The 26,294-nt window shown below is 37.0% G+C and overlaps 1 protein-coding gene across 7 annotated transcripts in view; it reads right to left on the bottom strand.

The window, feature by feature from the left end:
* The window catches only part of MON2 (MON2 regulator of endosome-to-Golgi trafficking), a 117,455-nt gene that overhangs the window by 83,786 nt on the left and 7,375 nt on the right, over positions 1–26,294 (bottom strand). For 6 of the 7 annotated variants that reach the window (XM_075704619.1, XM_075704629.1, XM_075704639.1 and 3 more), the window contains exons 2-11: positions 17,652–17,715; positions 12,968–13,095; positions 12,045–12,176; positions 8,957–9,086; positions 8,313–8,410; positions 7,471–7,596; positions 6,529–6,723; positions 5,661–5,785; positions 4,550–4,689; positions 1,831–1,984 (exon numbers count right to left, since the gene is read on the bottom strand). In XM_075704619.1, the coding sequence (XP_075560734.1) occupies positions 1,831–1,984; positions 4,550–4,689; positions 5,661–5,785; positions 6,529–6,723; positions 7,471–7,596; positions 8,313–8,410; positions 8,957–9,086; positions 12,045–12,176; positions 12,968–13,095; positions 17,652–17,715 (1,292 nt within the window). Of the gene's footprint in view, positions 1–1,830; positions 1,985–4,549; positions 4,690–5,660; positions 5,786–6,528; positions 6,724–7,470; positions 7,597–8,312; positions 8,411–8,956; positions 9,087–9,130; positions 9,170–12,044; positions 12,177–12,967; positions 13,096–17,651; positions 17,716–26,294 lie in introns of those variants that run through there. The other variant, XM_075704665.1, reaches the window with a different exon arrangement.

The raw sequence follows: 26,294 nt of genomic DNA, 5'->3' as shown, positions 1-26,294 counted from the left end.
CCCTCTATCTACATATAAGTGTGTTTATATGTGTGTGTGTGTGTTTATATGTGTTTGTGTGTGTGTGTGTGTGTGTGTGTGTGTGTTTTGGGGGGGGGGGGGGTGTGTTTTGGGGGGGGGTGTTTTGGGGGGGGTGTGTGTGTTTTGGGGGGGGGGTGTGTTTTGGGGGGGGGGGGTGTGGTTTGGGGGGGGGGGGGGGGGTGTTTTGGGGGGGGTGTGTGTGTGTGTGTGTGTGTAAAACAAAAAAAAATTGCTAATGGGTTTTACAGTCACAATGTACCTGTGAGGTAGAGGTCACGTACTCCTGCTTTCAAAGACAGGAAAGCAAACTATTGAATAAAAGAAGTAAAGAAGTGAGTTCTTACAGTTACATAGGAATGGCCATGACAAATCTTGAAAAGTCTTTGCCTATTCCTCTTAAAAACACTTACTTCCTCATGTAAAGGAACTCTGTATATATACACTTCCTCATGTAGAGGAAGACAAGGCATAGCAGTCTGGAAAGAGACAGGCCCACGCTGGCAAAAAGGTCTCTGCTAGCTCTGTTCACAATTCTTATCTCAAATCAATAATTGTGTAAAAGTATAACATGTGGCCTTTGTATGAAAATCTAATGCTGGCAGTAGGAGAGAATCAATGTTAGGATGTGACCCAAATCTACAGTTACACTTAGTCATCTCCTTACATGCAGGGACTACAGACAAAAGTACATGCTAGCGACAACTCTGTAATTTTACACAGAAGAAAAAAAAGAATGCAAAAATTACTCAGACGGAATCATGGAGTCACTGAAGGTATCCAAAGTTAAGACACAAGCAAGTTCAGAGCAGCACAGCAGACTATGACAGCAGCTGCAATGTTCTCGAGCCAGTTAAGAATAGAAAGTAAGAAAAAAGAAAAGGAAGAAAAGCAGGAAGTTGTAGTAGCTGGCCAAAGCATGAACCAGCTTTCATCCATTTCTGTTAAAAATTTGCATTTCCTGAGAACAGTCAGGTAACCTCAAATAACATTCATGGCCACTACTGGAACAAAAAGTGAAGTCAACACATACATGTTGAACTATTGAAATCCGAGGATGAATTTGTCCCTCTGCGTCTCAAAAGGCAGATAAAGGAGTTTCTGCCTTAAAAAAATATAGAGATCCAGGCTATTTGCTGATTTCACTGAGTAATAGTATGCCAAAATTTCATGGGCTGTACAAATAATTTCCAATTTGGAAGACACTGATCCTCAGTGGTCACTACTGACATGAAAAAACTTCCACAATTTCAAAACTAACGTAGTATTCACAGCTTTAAACTGAGAACACGATCTCCATTATACAAAGCCATGACAAAATAATTGGTCATTCTAAGAAGCACTCACAGCCTAACCTTTGTATATAGGTTGTATACCACAACATCCTGTTCAATAAAAACTGTAAATACAGGAAAGCTGTTGTAAGAAAGCTATTTTTCACTCCCACTGATGTCCCATTTGCTTCATGCCCCTAATGTCTGCCATTACACAACCCAGAAAAAGAAACTCTAAAATTGTTATATACTGTAGTGAGGCCTAAAAGAGAAGAGTTAATACAGCAACAGTATGGTAGAAAAAACATCCAACAGATGCTAAAGCCATAGGGGATATTTGGATCAGAATCCAGAGCATTCAGACAAAATAGAAAAAAATCAGAACACCTCATGGCACTGACAAAAAGAAAATCCATAATATACCTCAACACAGTGAAATGAAGACCTCAGTGTTCACTAATTAAAAAAATCCTTAAACCATCAAGTTGGGAATAAAAATATTTGTTACATATATTTTCAAAAAGATAGAGGTACTTACTAGGTAGCTTTAGCACTGCCTTGTACTGTTACATTCAGGATAGGTATCCAAGTGCCTCTGTACTCAAAGGCAGGTAATACAGTTGCACCTCCTCCCATTCCAAGCACTCCCGGGTTAGTTTGTGCTGAGCCAGTATTCCCTGATGCGTTGCTTCCTGTTTAGAAACACGAAGTGATAAAATTAACAAATCTAATTTTAGTGATCAGCAAATTTCTATGTTTAATTTTTAAGTTGAGATACATGGATTAATCTGAGACGCCCTGCTCAATAATAAAAACCACCACCAACGCAAAAACCTATTTTTGAGCTCCCTCTGCTGTCTAAAACACAATTTTATGTGCAAAGTAATTAGTTTAAAAGGCACAGTTGACTAATGCCAACTGCCTTATTTTCAGTCAGAATAAAATGTTTCTGTGAAAAGTATAGCAGCATTCATAACATTCTGTGAAACAACTAAACTTACATGGTTTCAATAAAACAATATACATTTTAGTGAAGAGTCAGACAGATATTTAGAAGTTAAGGATTATTTGAATAGTTGCATCTAGAACTCAGTAGCAGGAAAGACAGGTTAATCATTCCAAGAATAAAGATCATCACAAACTTTAAAGATTTCAGAAATGCAAAAGCCACAAGAAGAAACTCAAAGAGAACTGCAATGTTTGAATCTGTTCCATGCCAAGGTAGAAGAAAACAAACCGCATCAGGGAAGAGCTGACAACATGCCAACCAATAGCTACGAGGGAACAAATTTTGGTTGCAATTTAAGAAGCCAAAAAAAAGCAGATAAAAGGACACAGAATTCTGAATATATACACTTCCTACATACAGAAGGAGGTCTATACTTACTAGGAGTAGGTACCACAAGTTCAGACTCTCTCTGTACAATGGGGAGAGAAGGGCAGAGTCCCCAAGAAGGCGACTCAGCACCTAATACATGAGTATAACAACTGCCATTTTGGTGTGCTCGCTTTTAATATGTAGAGAGACTAAATGACTAATTTAGGCAATATGAATACACACAGAAGCCTATGTATACACTTTAACACAGTGAAGCTTAGCAGACTGAAACAACAAAATCATACTTCTAAATGGAAATGGTTAACCAAATGCTGCCACTAACACAAACACAGTTACACTGGTGTCATTTTCTGTGATCTCACTGAGCAGTCAGACATATACTACTATTTTTATATCAATACATTATTCCTTACAGTGGTAAAAAGGCTTACATTACACCAGTATAATAAAAGTGACACAAAACTTAGGTAGATGCAGCTTTCAACTTCTCCTATGCAACAGCTACCTTGTTGCAAAACTGAGGCTCAAAAGCCAACTACACCTGTATACGACAGCTTGCTATGAGAGGACTATCATTACAATCAGAAGACTCAGTTCAAAAAGTAGGTTGCATTGATATGCTCTTTGCATGTTAACCGTGGCCATAGGAGGAAAGAGGCAGAAAGAGAAATGCAGGAGAAAGAGACATGAGAAACACTCAGGCAGAAAGAAGTGAAAAGGTAAAGGAGAAAACAAACTGGAACAATAAGCCAGAGAAATAGCAACAGCACTAAGGGTATGACCCTAGTTGCAGTGCTGTTTCACATGAAGGCAAAATTTAAGTTTTCAGGAGAGTGAGTATTTTAGAATGGCTTCTCATATGTGCATGTTAACACGATGAAAAGTGCTTTTCTGATTTACCTTAAGTGGCTTAAACTAACCCAGAAATAATACTGATAGAAGTGCTCTATCAGCTTCCATACAGACAGCTATTGAACAGCAGCTATTGACACAAATTTCTTCACGTTATCAATGCTAACACCAACTTGGAACTCAGACTTCATGAGTGAACCCTGGAAGGTGAGAGTCTAAAACCAGACTTTGTAATGTTTATTGATTTAATAGTAGATATGATAGATAATAATTATACTTTGATTACCTGTTTATTATCTCTTAAGAAGGCATATCAAAAGACACCCTTAGAAATTATTTTTAGGTTGTTTGTTGCTGAGGCCTCTGCTTCCAGAACCATGGGAAGAAGCAGAGCGCCTTAAGTTGGACATAAACACCTGCAAAGGCATTAACAGGAGGACCATTTCTTCTTATAGAAATAAAAATATACCTAGTGAAATGCCAAAACCCTGGCTGCTAGAAAAGACAATCAGATGTATTTTCAGTAAGTGACTGTTTTCAGCTTACAGAAAAAGCAAAGATCATCTGTAAAATACAGATTTTCCTTTCTACCTCTTGGCTTCCTCAGTCCAGTTTTGTCCCTGAACATCAGAAGGATTAGCTATTGCCTCCCAGAAGGAAGCAAACACACACTGTCTTACTACTTCAGTTGGACACTGCCATAAATAACATCCACACACAATGAGACAGAAATCAGACAAATTTGTTACAGTCAGAAATTAGAAATAATTCCCTCAGAAATTCCCTCAGAAAAGTTGTGAACCAAGGAGCTTGGCTGCTGCAGAAGCAGATACAGGAGCACTGCTCTGCTGTCTGGGGCCTACGTCTTCCCCACAATACAGGTAGATAAAAATCACCTGTTGTACCAGACCTGAAAACACTAGTTTGTCTCACACTAGCTTTTCAGCTCAGTGAACACAGAAGTACAGAACTGTACCAAGCCAAATGTATATAATGAATCAAATCAGAATTTATTATTACAAGAAAATGCTGGAAAGTTAAAATGATAGGAAGGACAAGGCTTTACCAGTTTGGCTTGGTGTCGCTGATGTATTCCCTGTGCTTGGTACAAGAAATAGCGACTGGATGAAGGACCCCAGTGCATTCACAATATCACGGAAAACTTTAGTGGAATGTTGCTTCATATCATACGATTGACAAAAGGACCTGGAAAGTATTTTATAAAATATAACAAGAATTTGACAAATTAGGGACTGAAAGCATATTTTAACAGCAACGTCCCCTCCCCCCCAAGCTGTAGACTAAAAGCACATTTTAAAATGCAAATATTTAGGTGAATAATAAACTTTAGTTTTAAGTAAATGCTCTTTTAACACTGCTAAGACAGAGAGGGTTTGGAATACTGTCCCGGTTTCAGCTGGGATAAAGTTAATTTTCTTCCTAGTAGCTGGCATAGTGCTGTGTTTTCGATTTAGTAGGAGAAGAATGTTGATAACACACTGATGGTTTAGTTGTTGCTGAGTACTGCTTATGCTAGTCAAGGACTTTTCAGCTTCCCATGCTCTGCCAGGTGCACAAGAAACTGGGAGGGGGCACAGCCAGAACAGTTGATCCAAACTGCCCAAAGGGCTATTCCATACCATGTGACGTCATGCTCAGTATAGAAACTGGGGGGGGGGGGTTGGCCGGGGAGCAGCGATCGCTGCTCGGGAACTGTCTGGGTATCGGTCGGCGGGTGGTGAGCAATTGCACTGTGCATCACTTGCTTTGTATATTATTATTATTACTATTATTATTACACTGTTATTATTACTACTACTATTTTACTTTATTTTATTTCAATTATTAAACTGTTCTTATCTCAACCCAGGAGTGTTTCTCACTTTTACTCTTCCAATTCTCCCCCCCCATCCCACCAGGGCAGGGGGAGTGAGTGAGCGGCTGCCTGGTGCCTAGTTGCTGTCTGGGGCTAAACCATGACAAATACTCAAGTAACTATAATTCAGCCTTTCCTGGATAATAAGCATTGCCTATTTCTTTATAAAAAATTATCTTGAAGAGTTTATTGCATTTAAGTTTCTACATATTTATAATGTTTTAGGAAGCGTTTTCCACCAAAGAAAAATAAAAAGATTTCTTAAATTTTATGTAAAAGTGAAACTCAATATATTTAATACCTTAATAGCTGAGGCTGCACACAAAGCCGGTGAATAGATTCTACTGCAACAGCTCTTAGCCACTGTGGTTTGTCTGCATCCAGAAACTTAACCAGCAATGACAGAAAGATTTCACATTCTGTCACCTGAAAGACACAGTTTATAGCCATTAAATTAAAAGAAAAAGCCTCCTACAAAATACTTTCTCCAAAAAACATGTTTCATCTTAGGAGTCCTATCTCAGAAAGTTTTGCACAGGATCTAAAAATTCCCTTCAACAAGCATTTACTCAGAAGTATATAAAAAACATACCTAATAATTGTAATATTTTTGCCAAGCTAACACCACATATGCAATCGTATTGAAGGAGTTAAGTTCCTAACAAGACATTGCAGTAAAGTTCTTATATGTGCTACAGTAAACAAATGAAATAGGAAAAAATCTTTTTTAGCAAATATCTAAAATTCAGGAGGTAAGAACAGCTGAACATGTGTCATATTCACATTCTGTCAACAGCTTTAGCAACACAAGTCAAAAGCCTCTTAGCAATTATTAACAAGGCACAGCAATCAACATTATCTAAAGCCAGGCAAACAACATAAGAAGATCAAAAGGTTCCCAAAATCTTAACTGAAAGGCAGTCAAGTACAGAAAAGACAACAGCTAATATAGTCTGAGAATTTATACAAGCCCATGTTTAATAAAATCATACATGTAGAATACATGAAAACACAAATACACATATGAGGAGAAGAATATTTAGACTTTTTTTCCCCCCTCCGTGTAGGTCAACCATTCCCAAGAACTAATTAATACTATTACTGATCACAGTACTGGCATATCAATAGAAAAACAGATTTGCATAAAGAAAATTTGAATATGTTCTTACCAGCAAACTGTAAAACTGCTTAATCAAAACAGAAACCACCCTCAGCAAACGCATACATATGGGGAAGTATGGTTTTTCCACTGGTGCTGGGGAAGATGACGTGCTGGAACCTTGCCTGAATTTGATATTTGGGGAGAAGAGCTTTATAACAAGAGGGCATACCCTTTCTTTAAGAAGAAAACTGAATTCTTGATGCTGAAAAAGAAAACAGAACAAATTATAAGCAGATACTCTTTAATTGCTACCAGTAGCTCTGATTATGCATCTTATTTACATTTACTGTTATGATCAAGCACTCTAAAGTCATGTAACTCTTAGTATAAATTACACACTCGGGGAATGAAAAGGAAGAACGGCAGACACCATTGTAAAGCTACCAAAAAGCATGATGAAATGACATGGTCAGGTTCATACCATGCACCCCCCTTCTTGTATTTTGCAAATTGAAATAGGCTGCTAATACATCACATTATATATTTAATTTTTTAATTTAGCTACTGTCTGCTAAAATGTGTTACTGCAGGACCATGGTGCATTTATATGCAGTAGACCCACATAATTCATAGTCATGATTTCTGCTGCTTTCCAAGTGGGGTGAAGTTAACATTTTTGTAGAAATAACAATGCCACAAACTAAGTTAGAGAGCTGTCTAAATCATGCAAGAGAAGAAAATGCATCTTTGGAGGAGATATAAATGGCAAAACAAAAAGTGAAATAGTGCAACATGCTCTACAAAATGCACAAATAAGGTGTATGGGAATAGAAAAAAGTGGACAATTTTATATAATTGGATATTTTTATATCATAAAAACCCAACATGTAAAAGCTACAAGTCCTTTTGAAAAGCAGTACTCGCGCTAAATTGAAGAGGAGTTAATGACGTGTAAATTTTATCACACACGTAAACAAGTCTTCCTATTTTCCCTCCAAGAACTACTCACCTGTAAAAACACTTGTGGAAAGTCATTGAGGACTGACTCAAGAAGTTCAAGGCCAAATGTCCGGGTCATTTCTGTCATACCCACGAGCCAGTAGGGAGCATCAGCATTAACTAACTGACAAAGATCCTTAAAAAGGAATACAGTAACATTTACATTCTCTGCGCAGTCCTGTAACTGGCATAAGTGTTCTGAGTCTACAACAAAATCTACATTCTCTCCCTCTTTTGTAGTGAGTTATTTTCCAATTTCAACATAATTTTTCCTCAAATACTTTTTTTTTCCCCCACATAAATTATTAAGCAAAAAACTTTTTAAAAGAAATTTTAAACTTTGCTGGTATCCTTGTAGCAATTGTGTTAATTCCTGCCGTCAAAAATATCTCAAGACCAGTGAATTTGCTAAGATTTTTATTGATGTGATGAATACAACTACTACTTTTCATTATATACTTGACTTTAATATACAATACCAAGCACAAGAAGCAAGACTGAACTACAGTAGCAATGTCTGGCTCACAGAAAAAAGATTCTCGAATTTAATGCAGACATGCATGCTTAGCTATTATTTAAGATTTATAGTAAAATTTTCCTAGGCCACTTTGTCTTCATTTTCCAATCATCCCCCTGGGATACAGCATATCATTGCCAATTACAATAAATGTGCGTAAGAAAGACTGAGGCTCTGGTTAAGAACCTTGTCAATATGCCAACAGCAATTTTTAAAAAATTCTTACAGCAATGTAAAAGCACCCAATCATAACTGCAAATGTATAAATATATGCTCCCCAACTAAGAAGCACCCAATCATAACTGCAAATGTATAAATATATGCTCCCCAACTACCTGAAAAAGCATATATGCATCTTTAGCACATGGCTTCAGTGTACTGACAGATCTTCTGTTACTATTTCCTTGAACTGCAACTGGCTGGTCAATAGTATCTGTGTAAAAACAAAAAACAGTTTGGTGAACAAAGGAACTGTTGAAAATCAAGTATGCATTAAGTGTTCTTACAAAAAGATTCTAGGAGAATGGCCAGGTAATTCTTCTGCAACTTATCATGTCTGCAGAAATAAACGTTAGATTGAATACCAAAGATCATCAATACCAAGCACTTCTTTCCAATAAATGTTCTCTTCAAAACTACTACTGCCATTTATTTCACACTCAGTAATCTAAGTTACCTTCATCTTAAATGACACCCTCACCTCAAATTCCTTCACAATACTAACCTGAAGACCAGTTCTCACAGCTTGAAAAAAATCTAGTTTTTATATATTGCTGTACTGACTTGGACTGACACAATGGCTAAGGATTTCATCTCCTTTGAATACAAATAAATGTAGAAAAAACAGTAACAATTAATAATGTCTGTGATTTTTTTAATAATGTTTATAGATTTTTTACTATTTATCTGAAAAAAGATAAACATTTGATGTGTGTCCAAAAAACAGGTTAATACAAGCAAGCAGAGTAAGTATGCCCACCTTTGTATCGTTCATCTTCAGCAACCACTCTCTCAAATACAACAGTAACTACCTGCCGTACTGTAGCTGCTGCAGTGTTATTTGTGATATTATCTTTTGTGAAGTGCAACCGAAAACAAAGTACAATTGCCTGAAAGAAAAAAAAAAAAAAAACCAAAAAACAAACCACCTTACAACAATATATTTTCATCTTTTTGCTGAGTCAAGATAGCTGATTAAGGAATGCTTTCCACTAGTTTGTCAAAAGGTTGCCTGAAAAAAAAAAAATGGTTTAATCATTTTAAATTTGAAGAACCAGAACAAGTTTTATGGATTACCCTAGCCAAAAACCTCTTTAGTAATCCTCCCCAAAGGTAATCTAGATGTGGTATTAACTGAAGACATTATGATGTGCCAATAAAACTACAATCATCATACAGAGAATACACAGTAATCAACCACATAAAACAACTTGTATGAATATTAATGTCAGAAGAACATCAGGATTACATGGTTAATCACAGAAAGGTCAGTCAACTCCAAAGCTAAAATGCCATTCCTCTCGCACGTTAAATCACAATACTTTCACAACTATGTTGCCTCAACTGCTATTATTCCTAAGGTGCGTATTTTAGTGTGTCATTGTGCTGGCAGTGACCTGAATACTGTTCCCCATTGGATTTCATATTACCTCTAACACATGATTTAATACTTACTTATTTTATAATGAATTTTGAAAATTAACATCTGTATATGTAGCGAAACCTGTATTTCCTGTTCTTTTGTCCTTATTCTGTGTTCTTGCATTTGCATGAACCTCAACTACACCTAGCCATAGCACTACATGTTCTAAGCCATACAAGATTCAGAATTTTCTTTTGCTTCTTTTTCTTGTAAATTATTTGTGGACTCTGCTCAGATGATATCCCCATGTTTGAAATTTTACAACGCAATCATAGACCTCTGGACTTTCAGAAGATACTACATGATTCTCTAGGTTAATCTAACAGCAGTGCCTATATTAAGCAGCTTTTCAAGATGGTTTACCAGTAATTTTCTTAATTTAAATCGGTCAAGCTGAAACATGAATATGCAATATATGGCTGGCTCAAACTGATTTTCTCTAAGAACCTTTCAACATGGGGGGAAAAAAAAAAAAACAAAAACAAAACCCAACTTTCAGATACTTCTCAAAAGAATCTTGAGGGGAAAAAAACAAACAAACCATTGCACCATTTTACCCATGCCAAGTAATGCTTATATTTGGTTAACTGAGAAAGTCTATTCATTTCAGGCCTTGGACAACACCAAGAAATTTTACAGGATATTGCTCTGCAAGGAATGTTTTTTTCTTACCCCTGTCAGAGTCTGCCCAAATTTGACTATACATTTCTAAATGTACTAGATTTTAACGTGCACTAAGGAAATTGTTAGAAGTGCACCAATTAGATTCTCCAGTAATTGTACTATGTGAGCATGCTTCTGGATCAGCATACAAGACAAGAGGAAGACGTGCTGGGAAAGACGTTCCCTACTTATTTGACACTGCTGCACCCACATGCTCTTGTGGCTGGTGTCCAAAAGTAGAAAGTTTCTAGACATTAGAGAGAAGAGAAAATAAAGGATGTTGAAAAATGTGTTTGGAAGATGCACACAAAAAAAGTGACTGAAATACGATGTAGATACCAAGAACCTAAGAATAAGGGGGGTGAGAGAGAGAGAGGGTATATGGAGGCAGGGGAATAAGTGAAAGAATTGATGAGAAGCAGAAGGGAAAGGTATGGTGGACATAAACAGCAACTGTCTCCTTCTAGAGCCTACATTCAAACGTGATCAAACAGCAACATTGCAGGTTGTTAAAGAACATCTGCTACCCAGTTAATGGCTGACAATCCCACTTTCTAAAGTATTTCCATTTTCTTCAAAAATCATGCTTCTGCCCAAGAACACAGCACCTTATTTGGAAAATGAGTGTTATCTGGAACAAAAGAAACAAGATCGTGCTGAAGAGTCTTTGACATAATTTGACCACTCAAGTCAAAAAAGAACCTACTGACAAACCATTCAATCCTCAGCAAGTTTCTATTCTGCCATTTATAGGTTTTATAAATTTTCAATTATCTTCCTGCCTTCAGCAGACATTTGTAACTTAGGTTCATTTCCTTTCGTGTTTTTCCTTCCCTTGGTTAAACAGATTAACAATGATTTCAATATTCACACATTTAGCCAGCTAGGAAGCCATTTCATTAAAACCAGAAGCAAAGAAAAACTGAAAACCTTCCACCTTCCAGAACACAATGCCTTCAAAAATATTCAATTCTATTCTCTCTCTCTCAAAAAAAAAAACCCCCAAACAAACAAAAAAAACCCCACTATGCTCTGATATTAAACCAATACACTGAAGGCAGAGCATAATAAAGACAGCAATTTAGAATGATTTGTTTAAAACCAAAAGATCTTTCTTAAGTTAAAGAGAAAAAATTATAAAATGTAACCTAGAAGAGGAACTTAACTTTAAACAGAACTTCACAATGCACAGATGGGTAAACAATGTTGCTCCTTCAAAGAGAAGTATCTTCTAACTTAAGATTAAAATGGATCGGAATCCTTATGTTTTGTCTTAGTTGAAACATAATATCCAAAATGGTACATGTTTAAAATTATGCAATAAATTTATTTCAGTTCTGACTGAAAGAGCAATAACTGTACTGCTTCTGAAAGAGATTTAAGGCAGGGTGGCAGGCAGCTTCTTCTAATATTTGCTTTATTACTGAGAGATTACACTGCGCTATGTGCTCTGATTTCAGTTCGAAAACATGCATACAATGAATTTAGCAGATGAGAAGGGCAGACATTGGGCCCAAAGTTTTTATTTAAAGTTCCCATTACGTCAGAAATATATTAATGTGGAGGAATTAAAAAACAGATTGAAAAGGAAGCTAAAAGAAATCCTGTTTTCAGAGTCTAGATATAAAGACAATAGGAATACACCAGAATCAAAAGAGCCCCCTCCGCTTCCATTATTTCCAAATGCTTCGTATGTAAAATTTCTGCTCATTTTTCCTCTTGGATATTTTAAGTAGTATAGTTGGCACTAACAAATTCTTACCTTGGACAGTGCTTCATCATGCACAACTGTATTGGTTGTTAAAAGGACAAGAACTGTCTGAAGCAATTTAAGTTCTTCAAGACTATTTTCCATCAGTTGCCAAAGCATATTAATAATGTTTCCCGCTGCAGCCTACAAAGAAATAATTTTTTGCCTACAATTAAGATGCTTACATACTGGTATATCATGTGTACACCTGTAAGAAGAGCACTCTCATGAATGCATATTATAACTGAATTTGCTTGTTTACTGGCAAATTTACTGTATATTGAATATACCGTAGGACTACATTGAGAACATAAAGCCAATTTCGTTGTCACAAGCTTCCCAAAATTCAATTTGAGCTTCACTCAAAATTCATTCCTATCACAGAAAAAACAGCTTAATTTTACATTATTCAAGCACAACTGAAGGTATATTTTAACAGTATTAGTTTTACCAGCTTCTTAACACACTATACATGCAGTACCATACTGTATCATGATATTTACAGTTGCAGGAAATGTGCATCCATTTTGTCTTATTTTTAAAAGTAACATGTAACAAAACCATAACAGGTAATGATATCACACAGAGTAAATTTTGTGGATGCCACCTTAGGAATTATATTTATCGAGCACCATTACATGTTCTGCTCCTGCAGTGTAAGAACGCAAACTAAATGAACTGTTCTGAATTTACATGAATTTCCTTCTAGAAGTCACTAATGTTTCCTCACCTCTTTTTTTCTTTTCCATTTTTCATGGTCAAAAAGGTTTTCTTTTAAATTACCATTTTTTTAAAAACAGATATGAATAAAATACTTTGCAGACTACGTTCATTGTAATATAAACAGCCTCCTAAAAAAAAGCATTCACCTTCAGTATTTCTCATGTATCTCTCACACTGAAATATTTATGTATTTATATAAAGATTGATCTTACCTCTGAAACAACTTCATGGGACATGAGCCTCTGTATGGCTGCCAGACACAGCTGAGTGATCTTTGGTTCCTTTGTTCCACAGCCCATTAGAAAAGGCTGAACTACCTCTGAGCTGTTCTCTTTCAATGCTTTCAAAAAGAGATATGGAAGCAGTCAATGTTTTAACGCTTTCAAAAATACAACGCAAAATTTGTTAATCATACCTATTAACAAAAAGCAATCTCCAGTCCTGGAAATTTAGGACTTATGCTTGCACCACAGGGAAAAGCCAAGTGAAGACAGACACTGGGCTGCCACAGCTCACTTCCGCAATTACCCTGGCTGAGGCTCAAACCCCAAGCACTTTGTCCCTTACACACTCAAATGACTCTCTCTTTCCAAATCCAAACCGGTCATTTAGAGCCCATTTGGTTAGTAAGAAGCTGTAAGGTTCTGCCCACCCCAGAGCTTTCCCTGGCCTTGCAGCGGTGATCAGCCTCAGGCTGGTAGCCTTCTCCTTCTGCTTTGCTTCCCCTTGGCACCGAACTCAAAAGCAACACAAAGTGTGGCACTGAGAGACATATCAAAGCACGCAGTACAAAGAGGAATAACAAAATGCCACTGACAAAACGGGAGGAGAAAGAGACTGGACTGTTTATATCCTGGGTATTGGAACAGGCTGCCCAGAGAGGTGGTGGAGTCCCCATCCCTGGAAGTGTTCAAAAAACGGGCAGATGTGGCACTTTGGGACATGGTTTGGTCTAGTCTACCCTTGATTGGTTTAGTGTGGACTTGGTAGTGTAGGTTAATGGTTGGACTGGATGATCTTAAAGGTCTTTTCCAACCTAAACGATTCTATGATTCTTTGTACACCTGGCTATAAATTTTTCAACCAGTGTTTTACTGAGAAAGGGCAGCTTAAAACGAAGCTCTGTCAGGAGAAAACACAAGTTTCATAAACTACCTTTTTTTTTTTTTTAGGAGAAAAAACTTCACAATGAATACAACATTCCACACTGATATTTTTAAAAGTTTTTTCCCCATAAAAGTAATTCTAAATCTGAGATAAACTTCATGAAATCAAAAAAGGAAGAAAGTATTTCTGAAAGATGAAAGGAAAGCATGACTCTGACCAAAGAGTGCTTTTCTGTTTGCAGGTATGGTTGTTGATTCATGCAAACTTTTAAGATTTTAGCCGCTCACCACTATTTCAGATATTAAAAATTTCCTCACAGCTGACAGTTCAGTGTGTGTTCTTACACTGAATGTCATACACTGTGTTTTAGTCTATGTGTAATAAGAGAAATGTGTTCATGAAAAAAATTTCACACACATTTTTAGAGCACAGATCTTACCACAAACAAACAAAAAATACATAAAATACATAAAAATGCAAACATGATCGATTTTATTCTTTCTATTGAGCAATTTGAAGTTTGGCTCTTAGGAGGGTTTATTATTAAGTATCACCACAACTAATTTGGAAAAAAAAAATGAAACATCAAGGTAAAAATTACAAAAATATATTTTAGTGATATTTTTCAATTGAAGCACTAACTAACATGACTAACAAGTTTCTATGAAAAGAATAGGCCAGTATGAATTGTAGATACCAACTTTCTATAAGGTAATAGTTCTTACAGGGTGGTATTAACACATATACAGTCCATAGCTTCGTCAGCCTCTTCAGAGCCAGTACAGGCTCTACATCCAGTTGACAGAGGCTGACCGTGCACCAAATGCCTGATCAAAACCAATTAAAATGTCAGCATAAATGTGAATGAATACATAGGTTCACTGCCTCTTTAACAATCTGCTTTGATTTCAACAGGTTTTTTTAATGTAACTATAAAGCAAATAAACCTGCTTTTAAAATATACAGCATAAACCACATCCACCAATACTGTTCTCTTATGAAACACTCCATGATTTTCAAAGTAAAAACAAAACATTGGCTACTTCATCAAAAATGGAAGTTTGTTCCCAATTAAGACATGTAATTTAGGCATCTAACTGTCAGTGTCTACATGTGAGCTAGATGTCTAAGCTGCCTTTATAGTCTATGAACACCTACAACGTGTGGCCAATAGAGCCCAGAGCTGGGCACAAATGCTTCTTCACTCATATAAATTTCTGAATTGCCATTAAATTCTAACCATCACGCAAAAGGAAGAAAGCAGAATTTTTAAAAAGATACCACAAAACAATTATCCTTAACATAAGACTCATGATAAAGTCTGGAATGGCAAAAATGGTATAAGAGTTAATAAATAACAGGACAAAGAAAAATTTAAACCTTTTACACTATTTTTCATATAATCCATTACAAACAGTAATCTCACAACAGGATCTATACAAGGATTTTTACTTTATGAAGCTGAAAAATTAATGTTTCATAGATCTGGTTTGGTACTGATCATTATATTAGCTTTAGTCTTAAAATACACAAAAATTTTCTTATATCCTGGTCTGCTTCCATTTTGCTACCAATATTATGTAAGAATATATTAGAAAAGGAATCTATCATAATGAACCACATCAAAAAAAGAAGTTTTGGGAAAGTAAAACTTACTCCTTCATTCCATCAGCAAGACTGTAATTCTAATTTTTTTAAAAGAACTTCTAAAACAAAAGTATGAATTGCACATCTCAGAGCCATGTGGAAATATTTCTCACATTTATCTCCTCCGATATAAAGCACAAGCTGACTTCTCTTTTGGAATTACTCAAATCCTCATAAATAAATTATAAAGCACGCACAGACTGCCAAGAATGAAGACTTTGAAACTGCTCAACTTAACTTTTCAAAAAGAAAGGAGGAAGTTAGATCAATGACCTCAGAGTTCTGGCAAGTTAAACACATCTCACCAGACATAATATTACATCTGTGCATTTGTCATTTTAAGATGTCATCTATTTTCCTAAGAATTATAATCCTACACAGTGTAATGCTTCAAGAAAGCATCAGGTCAGCTTATTCAAAACAATCTGATACAGTTGTTCTCATCTATTTTAGTGAAATGACAGTTTATATTAAAATATAAAGAAAAATCATATCCTGATCAAAATATTTATTTGGATTACTAGAATGTCTAGCAAATGTCCTAAATCAACTAGCAGTCAAAAAGTATCTACTTCACTGGATTGCACAATTACAGTATCCTTTTGCAGCTTTATTGTTACTAAAGTATATGTAATATCTTCCTCCAAAAACCCTCCAAAAAACAGCAGATAGGAGACAACAGAGATCTTGACATTAACTTATCTACAAGATTAGGTTACAACAGATACCTCAAAAAATACAAGCGTCCATAAAGCACTGAGACTGTTTTAACGGCATTACATTTAAACTGTGGAATGCTGGAAAACGTGCAGGCAAAAAATATATTCCCTTCTGTTCCGCAGTTTCTTACCAGGAAAAAAGTTTCAATCAATCAAAATAACTTCTAGCACCTGCTGGTTTTCCAAACCTCATAACAACAAATCTGCACCTTTTTTTTGATGAATGAAATCAATACTAACTACGTTCTAGTTTAAACCTTCCAAAGGAAAAGTACTTATAAAAACTGACCAACTACCAGAAAGTGTTCCCTCAGAAAGTAAAAGTAAAGACTGTCCCTCTATGGCCAAAATCAATGATCTTTCACATCTCTTCACTTTGAAATGAAGATTAAAAACCAAAGAATTTTGCAGGATTACAAACTATCTTTCTAAAATATAAAGTTCTTTACACAGTAGTACTCCAAAGAATGTCAACAGCTTCCCAAATGGCTAACTAGAGATTTCTCTTGTTCATTTGTGTATTTTGATATAGCTGACATTACCTGGCACAGTTTTCCCACTTATGTCAGCATTCATGACAGCAGTAAAAACAAAGAAAATAAACAAATAAAAAAGAGGCATTAAAGTGAAATCTTGAGGGGTGGGACTGCTACTTCAAATAATTCTAGAAAGTGCCTCCTTACCAATATCTGATTTACATACCTCACAACAAGAAATAGTTTTACATCTATTTCATTTGGACCTTTCAAATAATTTAGCATTTTAAGGACTTTGACTACAGCTGGGGTGAACACTCAAGTACTAATACAGGGACATTTAAAGGCTTTACCAGCAACTGGCAAGAAGCCATCAACTTACATGCTATTTAATAAAGCTGAAGAAAGTCAGAGATATGTTTTAAGCACTTACAAAGCTGGGACTCACAAGATATCTCCTGTCCCTCAAGGCAATGGTACATCTTAAATTGAATGACCTTGTCTCAGATTAAGATGGATATTTGCCTGCCAGGTACAAGTCTCCAAAGGCTAGACTCTCATACTAAACACACAGATGAGGATCATACTGCAGAACTCCACACTAAGCACTCAACAACAGCTGTGATGAACATAGACAGTGAATAAAACATTGAGAATTTGGAGTCTAAGCATTTCATGCTGTTTTTCGAAGTGGATGATTACTTTTGTAGAGCCACACCTGAAAATGGAGACCTTCCTCAGCATCAGTATAGCACTAACATGAAACAGAAGTAGTATTAAAAAATTCTCATGCTTCTGGATTTTTTGCTAGGTGCCCAAAAGTAAAGCATCATTGACATAGCACACGCTAAAAGACATGTAGGATTATTACACATATCCAAGACATCTTTTTAACATTTTGATCTGTAACCTAAGTTTACTTTTCCCATTGCATTGCAAATAATTACCTGCCAAAATATCAGCGTTCCGTGCAGCTATTGTTTTCACTTTTATTATTCCTGATTCAGCAGCCTGGAAGAGAAGAAAATAAGTATTTTAGATGCTATTTCGTACATAAATATCTGGAAAGAAATAAGAATACTGAAGATAAATAAAAATGTATAGTCTCAGAGCAAAAATGTTTTTGTAGTGTTTTCAGTAAGCAGAGCTAATGCAGAACCGAAATCTTTGTAGCTTCTGGAATTCTCTTCCAGAATTCCACAGGAAGGGGTATATTCTGTGTTTCAGAATTTTTAGAAATCACAATTCTCATTGTATTACTTTCCAGTCCTATGAATGCAAAGAAAAATCACTAGTAAACAAAAAACCTGTTACGTTGTCTCTGTACAGTTTCAAACTGTGAAACAATTACCATGATACATAATCCAACACATTCATTGGGTTGAAATGCTGAAGAAACTGAGAACATCAGTAGTTTTATCAGTGTCTAATACTTAACACTTAAGCAATGAAATTCAGTAAATAAACTGGATGTGGTAGACGACACTTTAATATTTTTACTATTCTTCCAGTACTGTTCTTCCAGTCAGGTAGCAGTATTTTCCGTTTGAAAGCTAACACTTTCACTAACAAGTATCAGAATGAAACCCATTTTCCCATGGATTTTGGATCCTGAATGCACTACAGAAATTACCCCAGGGCAGTACCAGGAAGAAACCCTCCTAAGAATACTCCCCACTCTTCCCAACACGCCATATAATCCATGTCCACAGTTCCTCCCCTTTCCTAGTAAGGTTGACCTGACAGACCAACAGCATCCTCCTCTCCCCCATGCAACCCTTCAGCAGGACCCGGGGCTGCAGACCTGCAGGCTGGGGGATGCATGTGCACAGGCTGGCTGGACACCAACCAAGCACTGCAGAGCTGAGCAGCCCACCGAGGAGATCATATACGCTGCGAGGGAAGAGCAATTCCCTCTTCAATTGCCCATAAACGCTCCCCAGCATAAATCACTAAAGTCATGTTCTCTAATGACATCAAGCCAAATTGAAAATCTAACATAGGGGCTTTGCATTTCAAAATTACAATTTCTGACAAGTTTTATGTAAAAAACCTCAAAATACACTGCGAACGGCTCCTCTCCGTTTTTTAGTTCCATTAATAAATTATAAACCTCTGGAAACAATTAAAGAAATCACATTCAATATACTGCACACCAAAATAAATGGAACAGATTTTCCCAAATGATAAGACACATCACTGGAAAATACTATTGTGCCAAATTTCAAAGTACATTTCCCCTTTTAGTTTAGTTTCATATTTCCGTGTACTTCCCACACTAAACATTTCCATTTTTCCTCTGCTACTACTATTTAAAGAGTGTGCTGTCACTACATAAAACAGATTAGAGAAGCAGACAAGCTGTGGCAGCAGAAATATGAAAGCAAGTGTACATAAAGCTCTACCAAGTAGTAATATTCCCCCTCCACCAAAACACCACTCCAACAAGATTTCCCAGAAAGTCAGGTTAAGATGACTGTACGAATTCAAAATCAGATATTTTAATTAAGATTTGATAAACATACTTCTTAAAATAGCTAAATGTGGAACTGAAATTTTAAACTCCCCCCCCCAACACAAACATGGAAAGACTAAACACTGCCTTACCATCATTAAAGAGATTAGTGAAATTCTGGGGAATTATTTAAGCTTTGCTGAACACAGTGTTTCTACTTTAAAAATATAGACAGAATAATATCCACAGTGCCTGAATTAACATACAACACGCTCAAATGAGCACAAAGCAACACGCAAATGTATCTTTCACATAATTAAAATGAGGAGTGCCAAATGCAGTTCTCATTTATTTTAATTACATTAACTTAATGTGTTGAAGTGTCTAAGTTTTAAGTCAATCCCCGTTCTTGCTCAGTTACAAATTGTCAGCTAATTAGGGGGGGTCTTGTCACAACAAACTGTTCCTATTAATTAATATAAAGAATTTGTCACAGTCCAACTTCAATTATCTTCAAACTAAACCTCATCACATCTACTGGCAATCGATTTCTTTCTTGCCAGGAGTGACAAACTCACTCTGAATCAAGGAAATATTAAGCCTGCCAACATGCGTAACATTCACAAACACCGTGCACTCTGCGCGAAGAAGGAAAAAAATTATTTCCAACATAATGTCTCCCAGCTAGTTGTTTCCATGCTAGCTTTATATAAAATAGCATATTTTTGTAAAAAACTAAGGTAAAGCAAAACAACAGCTATTAGACTTTTTACTACTGCTCTGAATATAACAGATAGTTTTTTCTCCATGAGTTATGGGAAGTTCTGTGATTATCTGCATTATGCTTTGGTTTCTATTTAGAATCCTAATTCAAAATGTTTACAATTAAAAACTAATTACACTGCACACATCCTACCAAAAAGAAAAAACCCAATACTCCACTATGTATGTAAAAAAGACCACATATTAATATTTACAAAAAATTACCCCAGCTGATTACAAATAACCAGTAGAAAAAAATGAGACTATAAAGAGTTATCTGGCTATTCCATTTACATCAATGTAAAACTGTATTTGGATTGCATCAATTTAACTTTGCAAGTTAAGAGAGATATTAATAGACCCTAAGTTTACAAATTTAGATCAATTTGAAATTACTATGGCACTCTCCAGGACACTGCCCCATTAGAAAAGGATCTTATAAAAACACTAATCAATGAGATGGCCAGCATCATACTGTGATTTACGATAATTTACTTTCACACAAACATAAGGCACCTTGTTTTTAAAGCAGCCACCACTTCTAAAAGTAATATTACCAGTTTCCCTTAGCAGCACAGTTAACAGTAGTCTAATGAGCAAGTTATCTCTTTAATTTTAAAAAGAAACAAATACACATAATCCCTGTAAAATAACAAAGCTCAAGTGTACCTGAAACCTTCAGTCAATCAGATTTCCTATTCTGCTACTTTAGTAACTGTGAAACAAACTGAAATAAAATGTCTCAAACACACACTTGCCATTATTGGGGTTTGTTTCATGTTTCTCCTGAAGCAACTACAGCACTCAGTTTGGGGAGGGGAAATACTGATGAGGAACAGAAATTGACTCTCTGTGATAGCACATATTTAAGTCAATCTCTTCTGGATACTTTGATTTGCTTTTAATCAAACAGTCAATCTCACAGCAAAATTCAACAGCACCCTCCAGGCTCAAGCACTTGCCCCATCATCTTTCTGTTCCCTTGGAACTTACCAAGTATTTGCTGATTACATGGAAGTCACTCTTCACAGAAATCAAAGTAAGGCAAAGGGAGAATTTACGTACCAAAAAAAAAAAAAAAAAATCAAAACACACACAGTGCTGTTGCCAGTAAACTGAAAAGAAGCCTAGGCGTAATATTTGCCTCCTGACTTCGAAGTTCCTCTCCCAAGGTACAGTCTGACAACACCACCCACAGCTCCCGGAGAACCTCACTCTAAAGCTACTTTATAGACAGAGGCTCTCTGCACAAGAGAGACCGGGATGTGGAAATTTGTAGAGACTTTCAAACCCAGCTTTAAGAGTTTCTTGGATCCAAAACTCTTTCCCTCCTCACGGATTTGTCAGTCCTCAGTTCAAACAGGGAAGAACTTCAGCCTTCCTGTCATTAGATGCGCTGTACACATCTTCCAACTTTTTTGAAATGTTAACCCTTGTGTAGGGGCCAAAATCACCAACCAGGTAACAGAGACAGGTAATTTCTGCTCAGGCACTCAGCAAGCAAAGACTTAATCCACCCTCAAGCAGAAACAACATTTTCCAGCAACCAGGTAACTTAAGTGCCAGAGCTAAATTTCTCCACATAAAATATATGCACACAGACTATAAAGAACTCTAACTCATAAACAGCATATGGAGGTACTAGGATAACTGGGGTATACAATTCTACTAGCTACTGGCCAGGAGGATGTAAAAGGCAAGCCACCCATATCGGCAGCAGAGCAGTAAGTGTATCTGAAAGGCACCAGTTCCTCAAATCTGTCTTTCAGGGACACTGTGAAAGCTCTCAAACCCAACTGCAGTGGATCAGTCTACATTACCAAAAGATACCACTATAGCTAACTCCATGATGACGATAATGTTACCTGGCAGCCCAAGAATGGCCACAGGGAATAATGGCATGGTATTTGCTTGAACACATAACTATAATTATTTAGTGGTGTATTTCTCACCGGCAAAGGCATCATGGAAGCCCTGTTGCAATGTGGCAATGCAAGTGGACAGGCAAGCAACGTACCAGAAGGTCAGCTGGGATGTGACCCAACAGCACATCAGTTGCTCCACAGTAATCCCTATGGACTTGCCCTTACTCCGGGGTAAATGTGAAAGAGCTACCCTTCTTTCATCAAAAATAGTAAGATAGTTACCTTTTCGTAAGGGGAAGATGACACAAAATTCTAATCTCTTACCAGTGACTTCTGAAAAGTGAAAACTTTTCAGAAAGTGAAAAGAACACCCACTGTCTCTACTCTATAAGCAACTTTTTAAAAACTTCAAAAATCAGTTTTTTAAAAAGATCAACTTGCTGATCTTCAAAGAAACTGGTATCTCACAATTAGGACCAGAAGTCAGCATATTTTTAAAAAAAAAAAACAAAAATTATATACACACATAAAGATATTTAATGTAACAAGCATGCATGTGCTAATTCCTACTAAGGCTTGATCTAACTTTAAATATATTTTTGTATGAACTTCTAAATGTGATAGTATTGTTACAAAAAAAGTAATAAAATAAAGAATTTCCACCATTAATGCTATGAATGACCATTTCTGTTTCAATTGTATGCTCAGAGTAAATTGCTGTCTCCAGAGATACCAAAATTGCTGTAAGGTTTGCAGCTCTTACTACACAAGCTTTTGATTTCTCTGTCCTGGTTTTGGCTGGGATAGAGTTAATTTTCTTCCTAGTAGCTGGTGTAGTGCTGTGTTTTAAATTTAGTATGAGAATAATGTTGATAACACGCTGAGGTTTTAGTTGTTGCTAAGTAGTGCTTACACTAGTCCAGGACTTCTCAGCTTCCCATGCGCTGCCAGGTGCACAAGAAGCTGGGAGGGGCACAGCCAAGACAGCTGATCCAAACTGCCCAAAGGGCTATTCCATACCATGTGATGTCATGCTCACTATAGAAACTGGGGGGGGGTTGGCCGGGGGGCAGAGTTGGGCATCGGTCAGTGGGTGGTGCACAACTGCATTGTGCATCACCTGCTCTGTATATTCTTTTATCATTATTATTATTACTTTCTCTTCCTTTGCTGTCCTATTAAACTGTCTGTATCTCAACCCACAGGTTTTACTTTTCTTTTTCCGATTCTCTCCCCCAAACCACGGAGGGGGCAGGGGTGAGCAAGTGGCAGTGTGGTGCTTAGTTGCGGACTGGGGTTAAAACAGGACGCTCTCTTCTCAAAAGAAAAACATTCAGGATTGATGGTCTGTGTTGATATTTACATTACATTGTTTGCCAACCTTTTACTAAGATTGGATGAGAGTAATATATGTCATCTATGGACACTTCCACATCTATTACATGAAATAGAGCAATTTCTTTTCTATTCATCATTATCTGCCTTTCCAACCAGAACACTAACCCTATATCCAATAGTTCAGACAAGAGATCCCCCTGTGTAAAGTACAGTTTCACTTCATTGTTATTCCAGCTTGTTTGCAAAAGCACATTCTGGACCACTGCTGTACTGCTAAACTATTATTTGGAAAAGGACACACTCACAAAAGGCTCCACACTAAATCAGCCTCATGAAAGCACTGGAGTATACCACATGCCTTCTGTATTTTTATCTTCCTCCCTAGGAGTACAATCCGTACTCAGACCCTTCTCTTATATATGCTCATTCTACCTGTGATTTAAACTGGTGAAATGCCAGATCTGATCTGACAGCACCGTGCGCTCACAGGGATTTATTATATTGAATGATTTAATGTATTTGGATTAGAGCTTACTCACATTCTACTGGCTTGGAGCAAAGCCTACCAGCAGAGTCTCTGGAAATGAAGCACCACCCGCCATAAAGGCAGATACAGGCAGGGAATACATGAACCAAGTACTCAAGTCAACTGGACACATACAAACCCATGCACCCAAGGGCTAATGTCATCGAAAGGCCACCCTCTATCAGGGTCACAGTGACTGGGGAGAGGTCACCACCACACACATCTCAAGGGAGGGCATGAAAGAGCATTCAGGGCACTACAGGCCAGTCAGCTTCACGTCACTCCCTGGGAAGGTTATGGAACAAATCCTCCTGGAAGCCACCTCTAGGCACATGCAGGACAAGAAGATGACTAGGAACAGCCAACATGAATTTAGCATGAGCCTCAAGAACCCAGCTGCCTTCTACAATGAGATGATGGGCTGTGTGGGTAAGGGGAGAGCACTACATACTTTATATGTTGACTGTATCAAAGCCTTTGATGCCATCTCCAGTTTTATCCTTATAGTCAAATTGATGAGATGTGGACAGCAAAGCGGGTGGAAGATTGGCTGAAAGGGTTGTTACAAATGACATAAAGTCCAGCTGGTAACCAGTTACTAGTGGAGCTCCTCAGGGATGGATACTGAGGCTAACACCATTTAACATCTTTATAAGCAGCCTGGATAAAGGTATAGAGTCTACAGACAAATATAAAATTCAGGGTACTGTTCAACATTCTGAGGGAAGTGTACGTGTGTATTCAGAGGAACCCAGATAGGCTGAGGAATGGGCTGGTACGAACCTCACCAAAAAGGCCAATGCAAAGTCCAGCCCCATGTACCAGTACAGGCTGTGGGCTGGCTTTGCAGCAAATGACCCAGGATCCTGGCGGACAACGAAGAGGAACCAGGAGCCAGCAGGAAGCCCTTGCAACAAAGGTGGCCAACTGCATGCTGGGTTGTATTAGCAAGAACCTAGCAGGTCAAGGGAAGGGAGTCCTTCCCTCTCTTTGTCTCTTGTGGGACTGCTGCTACAGTAATATGACTGGTTTTAGCCTCCCCAGTGCAAGACAGACATTGACATGATGGAGCAAGTTCACTGGAGGTCTACCAAGACAGCTGGGGGATGGAGAACAATAGATAAGGAGATGCTGTGAGAGCTGCACTTGTTCAGCCTGAAGAAGACTAGACTAAGGGGAGGGCTTGTTAATGTCCACAGCTTCCTAAAGGGAGGCTGTAGTGAACACAAAGCCGTTTGCAATTGCTGTTCAGGTGTGTGCTCCATCCTGGATATATGTACAAGCAGGGAACACTGAAAGCAGTAATGCTGCTTTCAAAGTACTTCATATTCTACAGTTCCTGCACAAGTTTCTCACCATTATTTTTCTTCCACAGAATCTTGGCAATCATGGTAAAATAGTCAGTAAACCACTTTCACTATCACAAAACCTTCAATACAAAACCAGCTAAAATTTTCCAATTTCCTAAGTTTGGAATGTGTAATTTTAGTGAATTGTTGAACAGCCCGATTAACTTTTTTTTTTTTAAATCAAGAAATTAATATATTTGCTGGTTTTGTTTGTATTACCTTTATTTAGCATATAAAGACAAGAAATTGCAAACAGACCGGCAGTCTCTATTCATATACAAAGTAGTTTCTTCAGCTGTTCACACTTTACCTGACACAGAAGCAAAATTGCTCTGGTTTATTCTACATCATGATCTACTTGTGCTCAACAAAGGAAATAAACAGTGTGCATTTCTGATCCCAGCAATAGACACAACAACAGCTGAAGGTACCAAACTCTAATTCCTGCTAGACTTGACTCTACTCAAGGATGGTGTCATTCTCAATTACCAGAGCTCCAATGTTCTGAGAAAAAATAAAAGCATTCACTGATTCTATTACACACTTTCTCCACCAATTCAAGATTTATGATATTGCAGTTTTTGTTTTTTAAAATACACACAATTTTGTTCATTTCCAGCTTTAGTGCAATTATATTAGTTACCCTCATGTTAAAAGTGCTCTTTCACTTGACAGGAGTGACTACTCCTCTGGTCCATTAATCTTCTGAAATTGTCAGTTTGCAGTATGAGTAGCCAATTCAGAATCCTGAAGGTTAATTGTCAATAATGCCCAGAGAGGTCCCAGTGTTATCTAAATTGCTTCAGAGCTGTTCCCTCTGGAGGTACCTCACTTGACATGAATGTGGAGATAAAGATAATGAAATACAAATATTTAATACCAGGAGTTTTCATTTGACAATCAAAATATTCCACCTCAGCTGGAAAAACCATCACATAGAAATCAAGAGAACAAATCAGAATGAATAATATAAAACAACTCATTACTGAACAGCACCGACGTAGACATAAAAAGAAAAAAGCTAACCAAGACTTGATACAGAAGAAACACAGCCAATTAGCCACAAATTCTTAAATTATACTTCTCTCTTCCACATTCAGATAGAATCAGGATGTACCCTGTATTCTGTATTATATTATATATTTATAATATTTATATTACATATACACACTGTATTTTATATATAAAATATTAACATACAGTATTTTTTTATGTATATATATAGTGTATGGGTATCTTGAGAGAGCCCGTGTCTACCATTAATGGATTTGAGTGATCTGTCAAGTACAACACAA

This window comes from Pelecanus crispus, chromosome 1 (assembly GCF_030463565.1).
Source record: "Pelecanus crispus isolate bPelCri1 chromosome 1, bPelCri1.pri, whole genome shotgun sequence".
Lineage (NCBI taxonomy): Eukaryota > Metazoa > Chordata > Aves > Pelecaniformes > Pelecanidae > Pelecanus > Pelecanus crispus.
The sequence above is the reverse complement of the archived record's forward strand: the minus strand, read 5'-3'. Positions and strand labels throughout refer to the sequence as shown.